At 36.0% G+C, this 16,218-nt stretch overlaps 1 protein-coding gene across 1 annotated transcript; it reads right to left on the reverse strand.

Annotated features, from left to right (window-relative positions):
* Nucleotides 1–8,242: 8,242 nt before the first annotated feature.
* On the reverse strand, nt 8,243–9,175 carry LOC113914674 (olfactory receptor 4C11-like). Its single transcript, XM_027580101.1, has one exon. The coding sequence runs from the start codon at nt 9,173–9,175 to the stop codon at nt 8,243–8,245; it is 933 nt and encodes a 310-aa protein (XP_027435902.1).
* Between the last annotated feature and the right edge of the window lie 7,043 nt (nt 9,176–16,218).

Consider the following 16,218-nt stretch of genomic DNA (forward strand, 5'->3'; position numbering starts at 1 on the left):
ATCAAAAACCTCCCCCCAAAAAATAAAATTCCAGAGCCAGATGACTTCTCTGGGGAATTCTACCAAACTTTTAAAGAAGAAATAATACCTATTCTACAGAAGCTGTTTCAAAAAAAAGAAAAGAAAAGAAAAGAAAAGAAATGCAAGGAAAACTTCCAAACTCATTCTACGAGGCCAGCATAACCCTGATCCCGAAACCAGACAAAGACCTCATCAAAAAGGAGAATTACAGACCAATATCCTTGATGAACATGGATGCCAAAATACTCAACAAGGATCCAACAGTACATTAATAGGATTATTCACCATAATCAGGTGGGATTTATTCCTGGGATGCAAGGGTGGTTCAACATTCAGAAATCAATCAAGATGATAGACACATTAATAAAAGAAGAGACAAGAACCCTATGATCTTAATTGTTGCAGAAAAAGCATTTGACAAAATACAACATACTTTTTTGATTAAAACTCTTCAGAGTGTAGGGATAGAGGGAACATACCTCAATATCATAAAAACCACCTATGAAAAGCCCACGGTGAATATCATTTTCAATGGGGAAAAGCCAAGACGTTTTCCCTTAAGGTCAGGAACACGGCAGGGATGCCCAATCTCATCACTATTGTTCAACATAGTGCTAGAAGTCCTAGCCTGAGCAATCAGACAACAACAACAAAAAATTAAAAGGCATCCAAATTGGCAAAGAAGAAGTAGAACTCTCTCTCTTCACAGATGACATGATTATTTATGTGGAAAACCCAAAAGACTCCACTCCCAAATTACTAGAACTCATACGGCAATTAAGCGATGTGGTAGGATACAAAATCAATGCACAGAAATCAGTTGCTTTTCTATACACTAACAATGTAACTGTAGAAAGAGAAATTAAGGAATCGATTCCATTTACAATAGCACCAAAAACTATAAGATACCTAGGGATAAACCTAACCAAAGAGGTAAAGGATCTATACTCTAGAAACTTTAGAACACTTATGAAAAAAACTGAGGAAGACACAAATATGGAAAACATTTAATGCTCATGGATTGGAAGAATAAATATTGTTAAAATGACTTTGCTGCCCAGATCAGTTTGCACTTTCAATGCCATTCCTATTAAAATACCATTGGCATTTTTAAGAAGCTGGAACAAACAATCCTAAAATTTGTATGGAAACAGAGAGGATCCAGAATCGCCAAGGGCATGTTGAAAAAGAAAAACAAAGCTGGGGGCATCACTTTGCCTGATTTCAGGCTATATTACAAATCTGTGATCACCGAGACAGCATGGTACTGGCACAAAAAGAGGACATAGACCAATGGAACAGAATAGAGAGCCCAGATATGGACCCTCAACTCTATGGTCAACTACTCTTTGACAAATCAGGAAAAAAATATCCAATGGAAAAAAAGACAGTCTCTTCAATAAATGGTGCTGGGAAAATTGGACAGCTACATACAGAAGAATGAAACTGGACCATTCTCTTACACCATACACAAAGATAAACTCAAAAATGGATGAAAGACCTCAATGTGAGACAGGAATCCATCAAAATCCTAGAGAAGAACATAGGCAGTAATCTCTTCAACGTCAGCCACAGAAAGTTCTTTCAAAACACATCTCCAAGGGCAAGGGAAATAAAAGCAAAAATAAACTTTTGAGATTTCATCAAGATAAAAAGCTTCTGCACAGCAAAGTAAACAGTTAACAAAACAAAAAGACAACCCATGGAATGGGAGAAGATATTTACAAATGATGTTACAACTGGTATCCAAGATCTATAAAGAACTTCTCAAACTCAATACCCAAAAACAAATAATCAAGTCAAGAAATGGGCAGAAGACATGAACAGACACTTCTCTAAAGAAGACATACAAATGGCTAACAGACACATGAAAAAATGCTTCACATCACTTGCCATCAGGGAAATGCAAATCAAAACCCCAATAAGATACCATCTTACAGCAATTAGAATGGCAAAAATTAACAAGGTAAGAAACAAGTCTTGGTGAGGATGTGGAGAAACGGGAACCCTCTTACACTGTTGGTGGGAATCAAGCTGATACAGACAGTTTGGAAAATAGTATGGAGCTTCCTCAAGACATTAAAAATAGAGCTACCCTATGACCCAGCAATTGCACTCTGAGGTATTTACATCAAAGATACAGATGCAGTGAAAAGAAGGGGCACATGCACCCTAATGTTTATAGCTGCAATGTTCACAATAGCCAAATTGTGGAAGCAGCCAAGATGCCCTTTAACAGATGAATGGATAAAGAAGATGTGGTCCATATATACAATGGAATATTGCTCAGCCATCAGAAAGGATGAATACACACCATTTGAATCAACATGGATGGGACTGGAGGGGATCATGCTAAGTGAAATAAGTTAAGTAGAGAAAGACAATTATCACATGGTTTCACTCATATAAGGAACATAAGGAATAGCATGGAGGACCACAGGGAAGGGAGGGAAAACTGAATAGGAAGAAATCATAGAAGGAGACAAACCAAGAGAGACTCTGGACTCCAGGAATCAAACTGAGGGTTACCAAAGGGAGGGGAGTGGGGGAATGTGGTAGCTGGGTGATGGGTATTAAGGAGGGCAGGTGTGGTGATGAGCACTGGGTGTTATATGCAACTAATGAATTGTTGAACATTACAGCCAAACTAATGATGTATTATTTGCTGGCTAATTGAACAAAATAATAAAAAATAAAGTATATAATTTAATGTTTTTTTGTATAGAGGCTGTGAAAAAAATCAACAATATCTAATTTTATATCATTGCCACTCTAAAAAGAAACTCCATAACCACTTAGGTCACTTCTTATTCCTCTAAATCACCATCACCAGCAGTCCTAGTCAAATACTAATCTTTCTTTTTCTTTCTTTCTTTCTTTCTTTCTTTCTTTCTTTCTTTCTTTCTTTCTTTCTTTCTTTCTTTCTTTCTTTCTTTCTTTCTTTCTTTCTTTCTTTCTTTCTTTCTTTCTTCCTTCCTTCCTTCCTTCCTTCCTTCCTTCCTTCCTTCCTTCCTTCCTTCCTTCTTCTTCCTTCTTCTTTCTTTCTTTCTTTCTTTCTTTCTTTTTCTTTCTTTCTTTCTTTCTTTCTTTCTTTCTTTCTTTCTTTCTTTCTTTCTTTTTTTCTTTCTTTCTTTCTTTCTTTCTTTCTTCTTTCTAGATTTTATTTATTTATGTTTCTTTCTTTTCTTTCTTTCTTTCTTTCTTTCTTTCTTTCTTTCTTTCTTTCTTTCTTTCTTTCTTTCTTTCTTTCTTTCTTTCTTTCTTTCTTTCTTTCTTTCTTTCTTTCTTTCTTTCTTTCTTTCTTTCTTTCTTCTTTCTTTCTTTCTTTCTTTCTCCGTCCTTCCTTCCTTGCTTCCTTCCTCTCTGTCTCAAATGAATAAATAACCAAAAAATTCTTTAAAAAAAAAAGAGTCAGAAGCTGAAACGACTGAGCTATCAGGGCCCCAAACTCTTCTTTCACTATAGATTAGGTTTTCTAGACATTTCATATAAAAGGAATTATATAGTATATTTTCTTTCTTAGCCTGTTTCTTTCATTTAGTATAATGTTCTCAGCATAAGTTTCATCCATGTTGTGGCAAGTATCACTATTTCTATCCTTTTTGTTGATGAATAAAATTTCATTTTATGAATATATAAGTTACCCATTCATCAGTTGATTGACATATAGATTGTTTCCCCATTTCAGCTATTATGAATAATGCTACTATGAACAATGGTGTATACGTTTGTGTGAATATATATTTAATTTCCTTTGGGTAGATGCCTAAGATTAGAATTGCTAGGTCATTGTTATTATATGATTAACCTTTTGAGGAGCTGCCACATTGTTCTCCAAGGTGGTTGCACCTTTCCACATTACCACCAACAATTTATGAGAACTCTAATTTCTCCACCTCCTCACTAAAAGTTGTTATTGCCTGTCTTTTTTGATTCTAGACATCCTAGTGGGTGGAATGTGGTATCTCATTATGGCTGAGTTTTGCATATCCTATTATCGAAAGGTGTTAAACATGTTTTCATGTTCTTTTGGCCATTTGTATATTTTTGTGGAGATATGTTTATTCATATATTTTGCCAATTTTTGAATTGGATTTTTTTTTTTAATTATTAAGGGGCAGGTAGGACTTTATAGAGTCTGAAGTCAAGTACCTTATCAGATACATGATTTGCAAGTATTTCCTCTCAATCTGTGGTTTGGCTTTTCACTTTGGGATGACATAGTTTTCAGTAGAAATGTTTTTCATTGTGGGTAAGTCTAAGGCAGCTACACAAAGTCACTATGATGTACTCATTTCCAATAAAATATTTGGACATCTTCTATTCATGGGAATGAAATTCTTAATGACAGTCACTGTTTTGCTTTTTTTCTATGGAAATGCTCACTAGATTTGAAAGGGATTGTTTTTGGAGGGGGGCTTAGATATATTGGTAAGGTGTTTTTTTGGCAATACAATTCTTTTTCTGAGATAAATTTTACATATAATCAAATGCAACTTTTAAGTATATGATTTGATGAGTTTTGATAAATGTATATACTCACATAGCCATTAATAAATTCAAAATCTAGAATCCTTTCATTAACCCAGAAAGATCTGTCATGCTCCTTTTAAGTTAATTTCCTCAGATGCAACTATTGTCTTGATTTGTATCACTCAGTTTTAGTGTTGTCTATGCTTTAACTTCATGTAAATTGAATCACAGCATTTACTAATAGTATATGGTCTCTTTGTTCGGGATTTATCATTTTGATGTACGTATCATTAGTACATTTCTTTTCTTTGCTGAAGATTATTCTGTCTCTCCTGCTAACTTCTGACTTTTAAGTGCAGTGTATTTGCCTTTAATGTGATTGTTCCATTTTGGGGAATAAGTTTATCTTATTGTCGTTTACTTTTTTGTCCCCTTTATAACTTACATATTTTTTTCTATATACTTTTAAGCCAAAAGAGTAGATTTTTTTTGTCTATAATTCAATTATCTCTTCTTCTTAACATCTTTTTAAATAATAGATTCTATTTTTTCGAACAGTTTCAGGTTCACAGGAAAATTGAGCAGAAGCTATGGAGATTTCCTTCATCTCCTCTGATTAACAAATAGGTAGAGGGACTGAATAAAATTTTCCAAAGACATAAAAATGGCCAACAGGTACATCAAAAGTGCTCAACATCACTCATCATGTGGGAAATGCAAATCAACATTGTAATGAGATATCACTTCACCTCTGTTAGAATGACTATTATTGAGAAGACAAGAGATAAGAAATGTTGGTGAGGATGTGGAGGAAAGGGCTCCCATATATACTATTGATGGGTATGTAAACTGGTATAGTCATTATGGAGAAGAGTATAGAGGGTCCTCAAAAATTTAAAATAGTACTGCCATCCATCAATCCTACTGTTTTATATATCCAAATGATCTGAAATAATGATTGTGTAGGTCTATCTGCATTCCTAGGTTCATTGTATCATATTTATAATAACCAAAGTATGGATATAACTTCATCCTTGACTGATGAATCAATATAGAATATGTGAGGTATATATTATTCAGACTTTAGTATATGTGCTGCCAAAGCAAGCACAATATTATTCAGACTTTAAAAAGTGGAAAATTCTGCCATTTGTAAGAACATGATTGGAGCTGGAGGACACTTGATGTTAAGTGAAACAAGCAGGGCATAGGAAGAGAAATACTGCATGATCTCACTTATATGTGGAAATGATAGAGTTCAACTCACAGAAGCAGGGAGTAGAATGGTGGTTACCAGGGGCAGGGATTAGGGAAAATGGAGAGATTTTGGCTCAAGTGTGCAGTTTCAGTAACGTAGAATGAATAAGTTCTAGATATTTGATATATAGCGTGGTCACTATACTTAACAATACCATAACCTATACTTAAAATTGCAAAAAGACAGATCTAAATTAAAACTTCTCTCTCTCTCTCTCACACGCACACACACACACACGCACATACACACACTAGTAACTATATAGAGAAGACAGATATGTTAATTAGTTAGATTGTGGTGATCTTTTCACATTATATGTATATCAAAAAATCAAGTTGTACAACAATAATATCTGTATAATTTTTGTACATAAACATGCCAACATTGGGACACTAGTGCAGTCACTAAGTTTCATAATGTCCTCAAAAGCAAAGAGTAGTGAGAACACTGAAAACATGATATTTTAATGAATTTATTATAAAATAATCTTTGACAGGAGGAAACTATTGGTATTGAAAAGGTTTTCCAGGGGAACAGCATTAAAAATGAAATAGAATCTTGTCACAGTTACTGAGGATGTGGTACCCTTGAATACCCTGAAATCAATGATTTTATTTATTTATTTTTAGTTTTCATTTAAATTCTTGTTAGTTAACATACATTGTAATAAGAGTTCTGGGTATACAAATGAGTCATTCAACACATAACGCACCCAGTGCTCATCACAACAAGTGTACTCTTATATCCCCATCATGTATTTAACCCATCCTCCTACCCACTTCCCTCTGGTAACAATCAGGTTGTTCCCTATAGTTAAGAATCTGTTTCTTAATTTGCCCCCCTTTCTCTGTTTTTCCCTATACTCATTTGTTTAGTTTTATTTTAAATGAGTGAAATCATATTGCATTTGTCTTTCTCTGACTGACTTGTTTCACTTAGCATAATACTCTCTAGCTCTATCCTTGTCATTGCAAATGGCAAGATCTTTGTTCTCATTTTTTTATTGAATACTATTCCATTATATGTGTGCATATATATATTTATGCATATATACATAACACATCTTTATCCAATTCATCATTCAGTGGACTCTGGGGCTGTTTCCATAATTTAGCTATTATAGATAATGCTGCTATAAACATTGGGCTGCATGTATCCTCTTTAGTTCGTATTTTTGTACTCTCTGAAATCCATGAATTTTAATAGTTCATGATACAACCCCTGGCATGCACAAATTCAAAGCACGGCTGCTAATCTGCTCTGCTCACTATGACCATCAAAATTCTATTGGTAATTCTACCATGACAATACACATTACACCTTTACTAAGAAAGAGAGAGAAAGAAAAGCAACTTCCTGCTGCAAAAGTAGGGTCTCTCTAACTCCATTAACTAGAGACAATTATAGTGAGTAGTTCTGAATGCCTGTCATATTTTCTTTTATTCCACTGATACAACCAAAATTAATTAATTAATTTATTTTTATTTTTTAAATATTCTATTTATTTGACAGAGAGAGATATAACAATGGAGGGAACATGAGCAGGAGGAGTAGGAGAGGGAGAAGCAGACTTCCCGCAGTGCAGGGAACCCAATGCGAGGCTCGATTCCAGGATACTGGGATCATGACCTGAGCCGAAGACAGACATTTAATGACTGAGCCACCCAGGCGCCCTGATACAACCCAAATTTATATGAAATAATATATACTTTTTTTCCCTTTAAAATAAGTTCTACATTTCTGTACTTTAATCTCAGAAAATATGTTGTATTTATGGTGTATTGCAAATTCTTCTTCAGTCTTGACAACATATATTATTTTACCTCTTTCCCTCTTAGTTTGTAGAAGTTTCTCGTTGTAGCTCCTATTTACCAATCATAGAAATTAGCTGAATATCTCCAGGCCTTTGTAATACTACATTTAAAAATCCCATACATAATGCCTCAGTTATCTTAATAATCAAAAGAAACAACAAGAAAAAATATTAAGAAAAATTACATATATTTATATATATAGCTTTTTGGCCTTTTATTCACCAGAATGGACTTTTTAAAGATAAACTAATGATATAATGAAAATAATTTCTTGACACACAAAGTTAATTCCTTTGCTCTGAATATGTTCAAGAGAAAGCAGGATACCTTATTTTAAATGTGCTATAGAGAGAATTACAAGTCATAGAGAACAGGCTATTATTTATGGATGCTCACTGTTTGAACAGTTGTGATTATATAAATATCTTTCTCCTTATCAAACTAGAGTGTAGAGTGAGATTGAGGAGGATTTCATAACCAGCAATATCAGAATTGAGCTCTCAGGAAAAGTAAGAACCAGGCTGGCATTATGAGGGAAGCTACTAGTTTGAGGGCAGAGGTACAGAAAAAAGTAAGGAAATTAGGTGTACTATATTTGAATGCATTGAGCAAGTCAAGATATACACTATCAAATTTGATATCTGCACAGAATAAGTAATCAACCAAAGTCTTCAATTCATCTTTTGCCTTTAGAGGTAATTTTGGTATGCCATATCATTCTCATGGCATTTTTCACTTCTGCATTCCTCAGTGTGTAGATGAATGGGTTGAGAAAAGGGGTCCCAATAGTATAAAATATGGTCACCATCTTGTCCATGGGGAAAGTGGTTGGGGGGCGTGTATATATGAATATACATGGAACAAAGAATAACACTACTACAATGATGTGAGAAGTACAAGTAGAGAGAGCTTTTTTCCTCCCTTCTGCACTGTGGTTTCGCAGGGAATGCAAGATGACAATGTATGAGATCATCAGAATCACAAAACCAGTTGTGGTGATGGCCCCACTGTTAGACACCATCAGTAGGTTGATCACATATGTGTCCATGCAAGCAAGTTCCATCAAGGGCTGCAGGTCACAGCAGTAATGATCAATCAAATTGGGTCCACAGAAAGGCAATCTCAAAGCCAGGATAATCTGGGTTATAGAATGGATAAAAGCCCCTATCCATGCAAGAACAATCAAGATGTTGCAGACCTGCTGACTCATGATGTTTGGGTAACGTAAGGGCTTACAGATGGCCACATAGCGATCAGCGGCCATGAGGATGAGGACAAAGACCTCCATGGAGCCAAAGAAATGTAGTGCAAAGACTTGAGTCATGCACTCATTGTAAGATATGATTCTTTTTGCAGAGAGTGTATCCACAATTAGTCTGGGGGCTATGGAAGTTGAAAAACAGGAATCAGCAAGAGAAAAATGAAATAGGAAAAAGTACATGGGGCTCCCAAGTGTCCGGCTGGACTTGATGGTCACAATAATTAGCAAATTCCCTACCATTGTTCCCACATAAAAAATGAAGACGATCACAAATACCGTTTTCTGTCTCATAAGATCTTCTGTCAGTCCTAATAGTATGAACTCAGTTACACTGTTATTTTGCTGCATTATTTCTGGCAATGGGGAGAAAGCATTGGTTAGAAATAATTAATCTGCAAAGAAAGAAATACTATGAAATGAATACTCCATTTGGAGATCAAATCTATATGCTTGATCATTAACATGCCACTTACCAGTGTGTAATCCCTTACCTTCTGTGTCATTTTCTTCTGAATAAAGTGGAAATTATATTTATTCACAATCTATTCACCTGATTACTTATGGAAACAATGAAATATATCAATAATGAAAGAGTCCTTTCCATGTAGACAAAAGGTAAGAAACAACTTCAAGCCCATCAGAAAGGAAGCTAAATGAATCACAGATTGTATTTTATGCAATTATCAATAAAAATGAAGTAGATATATGCACAAATCATTTTTTAAAATAAGTTTAAAGTGCTAGAGTTCAAGACTGTATGTGGAGGATGGTAATATTTTCTTTCACATCAGAAGAATATATATCATGCACACCCATGGAGTCATATCAATTAATTGTATTTAAGATAATATTAAATAGCATAATATTTGTGACTTGGGGGTGGGGGGAATTGATTCCTGGATTCAAGGTAAGGACGATGACTTACCTTTTAAAATATTTCCTTTAGTCACTGAAAATAAGTCATAATGATGCTGCATTAAAAATAAAAGTTTTAAAAACCTTCTCTTAGTAGATGGTTTGTTAATCACATTGGCATATTACTGGTTCATAACAACTGTCTTCTGATATAGGTTGCAGGGACAGCAAGATTCCCAGGGACAGATAAGATTTAAATGTTTGGGTAAGAGGGTGAGTCAGCTAAGTTAAGCATTCTGGACTCAAGGCTTTTTACCACAACATGCCCAACCACACTGACATTCACTACAGGTTTCCCTACACTCAGGAGTTCACCAGATATGTTCTTTGTCCAAATCATCAGGAGAGAAGAGTGAAAACTTCTCTGTGATTTCTAACAGTTAGTTATTATAAAAAGATATCTATCTATCATCTATTTTTCTATCATCTATCTATCTAATAGAGTTATCGACTGAGCCATTTGTATAGTTAACATAATAATAGATATAAGAATGGTACACATTTGAATGAAGCAAGATAAGGGAGGTAATTTTTATCTGTCACTGCTGAATTTAACAACTAGAAAAAAAAGAATGTGAATAATAATAAGTATTCATAAAGTGAATGAAAGAATTAAGAGAATTTCCTATTGATACAATACAATAGTTTTCAGTCCCATTCAATACTTGGTTACCACTGAATAGGGAAGCCTACTCTATCCAAAGGAAGTCATCATCTCCATGGACCATTTCCTGGAACACTCAGATTTTTTTCTATTTTCTTATCCCTCCACCAGGGAGCTGCTGTGCATTTCTTTTATTTTGTCTACTCAGTTTCAATTGTAATCTACTTCTAGAAAATTGCCTGAACTTTCTCTCCTTCCACAAATGCCTTTTATCTGTTAGATGCACACTGTGGCTTTCATGAGACAAATTTTCTCAGAGTATTAAATACAATTATGTTAATCACCTACACAAATCTTACCAGTTTTGATAAGAGCTTATGCAAAGGTTAGAATGTTCAGTTGTCCTCTTTTCTTCTCAAGGTAATTTGTCCACTCTTTGCTCAAATGAGATTAAGAAAAGTGTTTCTAAAATTCCATCTGATCTCTTTTGATGTCACTGAGGCTCAGGTTATTGCCTTCATGCCAGAAGACAAAGTTGGTCCTGGATTCATCCCACACTTTCTGAAGTCCACTCTCACATGGAATTTTGACTGGGAAATGCTCCTCTTTTGCCTTTCCTGCAACAGTATTTAAACATGAATGATGCAAAATACAGGAGTCTGGGGAAGGTCATTCCCTAAAGTGTCCCTTCCCTTTTAATTAAGAAGCATGAACTAGATGTAATAAAGAACTTATCTTCAATATGTATTAAAGATTATGGGGAAAAGGTGATCTCTTATTGCAGTTAAAGGTGTTTAGTTGTGTCTTAAATGATGTCTTTTTGCTAGAATGAAAAAAAAAGGAAAAAAACAGTGATTATCTAGTGATCAAGTGCCCAGGACCTGGTTCCTGATACCATTATCCAAGAAAATGAATTAGGACTTCTTAAATAAATTGCTGACTTTAAGTCTGGGGCAGGGAATATACAAGATGTACCGGAACATCTTGTAATGATAGAAGGTAAGGAAGTGCTAACACACATACAAACACACACACATATACATTCACACTGTGATGAGAATATGCCAAAGGGAAACAGCCAATAGGAAGAGCCTCCAGTGCCAAAAGCTGGAAAAAAAATTGAGGAAAAAAATAAATGACAGTGAATTGAAATATAACTCATAATTCAAATAATCCACAAGTTCAAAATGATATTAAACACTTAAATAACTAACTAATAAAAAAGGGATAATAAACAAATCCCTCATAAAAAGAATCCCTGTACTCTTCTCTCAAAGGGTTATAGGATAACTCTCAATATCTTATTTGTGGACCATACATAAGTGAGTTCCTTCCAAAAGGCTCACTGTGGAATGGGGCATGGTGAGTAAATTTACAGAGGAGAAATGTAGTAAAAAGTACCTCAACCAGCTATCAAGGTTAGCATCAATGGTGATGAGTCACATTGAATGTATGTACCCACTGGCAGGATGTGATGCAAATGGCACTTTGCCTCTGTGACCTTTCTCCCAATAATCCATAACCCAGTCCAATCTTGAGTAAAATATCAGGCAAACCCCAAATGAAGGTTTTTATATAAAATGTCTGACTAGGTCTTCTCAAAACTGTCAAGTTCATCAAAAGCAAGAAAATTTAAGGGGTGCCTGGTTTGCACAGTTGGTTAAGACTCCCACTCTTGTTTTAGGCTCAAGTCATGATCTGATTGAGCTGCTCATGGAGCTCCACACTCAGCAGGGAATCTACCTCTTTCCCTCTCCCTCTGCCCTTCCCTGCTTGCACCCTGCTTCTTTCTCTAAATAAATAAATCTTAAAAAAAAAAACAAGAAAAAACAAGAAAAGTTAAGAGTACACTTATCGTGATAGGCACTAAGTAAACTACAGAATTGTTTTTTTAAAATTTTTAAAAGATTTTATTTATTAATTTATTTGTCAGAAAGAGACAGGGGTAGAGAGAGAAAGAGAGAGAGCATAAGCAAGGGGAGCTTAGGCATAGGGAGAGGGAGAAGCAGATTGCCCGCTAACCAGAGAGCCCCGTGCAGGGCTCATCCTACGACCCTGGGATCATGACCTGAGCTGAAGGCACATGCTTAACCTACTGAGCCAACCAGGTGACCTTAGAATTGTAGAATCTTTTTTTTTTTAACCTACCTGAAACTAATGCTGTATATTAAATAAATAAAAGAATATTCAGAGAAACTGTCACTGTCTGGAGCTACTGAAGTAGACATGACAACTGTATGTAATGTGGTATCTGGATGAGATTCTGGAGAAGAAATTAATTAAAATCAAAGTAATCTGAAAAAAGTATGGCTATTAGTTAAAAATAATGTGTTCACATGAAGTGAATTAGTTGTGACAAAAGTACCATACTATGTAAGATGGTAACAGGGGAAACTGAGTGCACATTATATGGGAACTCTAAATCATTTCCATAATTTCCCTGTAAATATAAACCTGTTATAAAATATGAGGTTTATTAAAAAGAAACAGCTTATTTCATTTAATATGTCATCAAAGTTTATCTGTCTTATAACGTGGTTCAGAAATTCCTTTTTTTTTTTCAATGCCGAATAATATTCCATTGCAGGAACACCACAAAATCTGCACAGTCTATGTCCTATTTTGAGTCTAAAGACCAGAAACTGTTATAAACTGGTAAGAGCCGATATCCCAGTTCAGGTCCATATGCAGTAGGCTGCTGTAGAATCAGGAAGAGTTAATATGGCAGACTCCACACCATCAGGCAGAGTTCTCTCTTACTCAGGGAAGGTTAGCCTTTTGTATTTTTCAGGCCTTCATATGGTTGGATGAATTCCCTACTTTGGTGAAAGCAATCTTCTTTATTCAGTCTATCAATTCAAAAGTTAATATCATCCAGAAAAATCTCATAGTCACAACCTAAAACAGTAATCAAAACAATATCTGAGGACCCTGTGGCCTAGGCAAGCTAACACATATAATTAGCCAGTACAAGTTCATTGCTTTTCCACCTAGCACCTATTTATATCTCCATAAATCATACTTAATCTCCAATTTAAGATAACACAGTGTCATAATTCCACCTAACATCATACAACTATCCTGAATACAACTGAAAATGCACTAAAACCTCCAAAGGAAGGGAAGGTAAATTTTGATTGATTTTTTTAAAATTTTTATTGTTATGTTAATCACCATATATTACATCATTAGTTTTTGGTGCAGTGTTCCATGATTCATTGTTTGTTCATAACACCCAGTGCTCCATGCAGAACGTGCCCTCCTCAATACCCATCATCAGGCTAACCCATCCCCCTACCCCCCTCCCCTCTAGAACCCTCAGTTTGTTTTTCAGAGTCCATCATCTCTCATGGTTCGTCTCCCCCTCTGACATACTCCCCTTTTCTTCCTCTCCTGTTATCTTCTTCTTTTTCTTTTTTCTTAAAATATGTTGCGTTATTTGTCTCAGAAGTACAGAACTGTGATTCAACAGTCTTGCACAATTCACAGCGCTCACCATAGCACATACCCTCCCCAATGTCTATCACCCAGCCACCCCATCCCTCCCACCCCCAACCACTCCAGCAACACTCAGTTTGTTTCCTGAGATTAAGAATTCCTCATATCAGTGAGGTCATATGATACATGTCTTTCTCTGATTGACTTATTTCACTCAGCATAACACCCTCCAGTTCCATCCACGTCGTTGCAAATGGCAAGATCTCATTCCTTTTGATGGCTGCATAATATTCCATTGTGTATATATACCACCTCTTCTTTATCCATTCATCTGTCGGATGGGCATCTTGGCTCTTTCCACAGTTTGGCTATGGTGGACATTGCTGCTATAAACATCGGGGTACACGTACCCCTTCGGGTCCTTACATTTGTATCTTTGTGGTAAATACCCAGTAGTGCAATTGCTGGATCGAACGGTAGCTCTAATTTCAACTGTTTGAGGAACCTCCATACTGTTTTCCAGAGGGGTTGCACCAGCTTGCATTCCCACCAACAGTGTAGGAGGGTTCCCCTTTCTCCACATCCCCGCCAACATCTGTCGTTCCCTGACTTGTTAATTTTAGCCATTCTGACGGGTGTGAGGTGGTATCTCATTGAGGTTTTGATTTGGATTTCCCTGATGCCGAGCGATGTGGAGCACTTTTTCATGTGCCTGTTGGCCATTTGGATGTCTTCTTTGGAGAAATGTCTGTTCATGTCTTCTGCCCATTTCTTGATTGGATTATTTGTTCTTTGGGTGTTGAGTTTGATAAGTTCTTTATAGATTTTGGATACTAGCCCTTTATCTGATATGTCATTTGCAAATATTTTCTCCCATTCTGTCGGTTGTCTTTTGGTTTTGTGGACTGTTTCTTTTGCTGTGCAAAAGCTTTTTATCTTGATGAAATCCCAATAGTTCATTTTGGCCCTGGCTTCCCGTGCCTTTGGCGATGTTTCTAGGAAGAAGTTGCTGCGGCTAAGGTCGAAAAGGTTGCTACCTGTACTCTCCTTTAGGATTTTGATGGACTCCTGTCTCACGTTTAGGTCTTTCAACCATTTGGAGTCTATTTTTGTGTGTGGTGTAAGGAAATGGTCCAGTTTCATTCTTCTGCACGTGGCTGTCCAATTTTCCCAACACCATTTGTTGAAGAGACTGTCTCTTTTCCATTGGACATTCTTTCCTGCTTTGTCAAAGATAAGTTGACCATAGAGTTGAGGGTCCATTTCTGGGCTCTCGATTCTGTTCCATTGATCGATGTGTCTGTTTTTGTGCCAGTACCATACTGTCTTGATGATGACAGCTTTGTAATAGAGCTGGAAGTCCGGAATTGTGATGCCGCCAGCTTTGCTTTTCTTTTTCAGTATTCCTCTGGCTATTCGGGGTCTCTTCTGGTTCCATACAAATTTTAGGATTATTTGTTCCATTTCTTTGAAAAAAGTGGATGGTATTTTGATGGGGATTGCATTGAATGTGTAGATTGCTCTAGGTAGCATTGACATCTTCACAATGTTGATTCTCCCAATCCATGAGCATGGAATGTTTTTCCATTTCTTTGTGTCTTCTTCAATTTCTTTCATGAGTATTTATAGTTTTCTGAGTACAGATCCTTTGCCTCTTTGGTTAGATTTATTCCTAGGTATCTAATGGTTTTGGGTGCAATTGTAAATGGGATCGACTCCTTGATTTGTCTCTCTTCTGTCTTGTTGTTGGTGTATAGGAATGCCACTGATTTCTGTGCATTGATTTTATATCCTGCTACTTTACGGAATTCCTGTATGAGTTTTAGCAGTTTTGGGGTGGAGTCTTTTGGGTTTTCCACATACAGTATCATATCATCTGCAAAGAGTGAGAGTTTGACTTCCTCTTTGCCGATTTGGATGCCTTTGATTTCTTTTTGTTGTCTAATTGCTGTGGCTAGGACTTCTAATACTATGTTGAATAGCAGTGGTGAGAGTGGACATCCCTGCCGCGTTCCTGACCTTAGGGGAAAAGCTCTCAGCCTTTCCCCATTGAGAATGATATTCGCTGTAGGTTTTTCATAGATGGCTTTTATGATATTGAGGTATGTACCCTCTATCCCTATACTCTGAAGAGTTTTGATCAAGAAAGGATGCTGTACTTTGTCAAATGCTTTTTCTGCATCTATTGAGAGGATCATATGATTCTTGTTCTTTCTTTTGTTAATGTATTGTATCACGTTGATTGATTTGCGGATGTTGAACCAGCCTTGCAGCCCAGGGATAAATCCCACTTGGTCGTGGTGAATAATCCTTTTAATGTACTGTTGGATCCTATTGGCTAGTATTTTGGTGAGAATTTTTGCATCCATGTTCATCAAGGATATTGGTCTGTAATTCTCTTTTTTGATGGGGTCTTTGTCTGGTTTGGGGATCA

The sequence above is a fragment of the Zalophus californianus genome, chromosome 11, assembly GCF_009762305.2.
Source record: "Zalophus californianus isolate mZalCal1 chromosome 11, mZalCal1.pri.v2, whole genome shotgun sequence".
Taxonomy (NCBI): Eukaryota; Metazoa; Chordata; class Mammalia; order Carnivora; family Otariidae; genus Zalophus; species Zalophus californianus.

Coding starts and splice junctions, on each gene's coding strand:
- LOC113914674 (XM_027580101.1), bottom strand. CDS start 9,175: ATGCAGCAAAATAACAGTGTAACTGAGTTCATACTATTAGGACTGACA.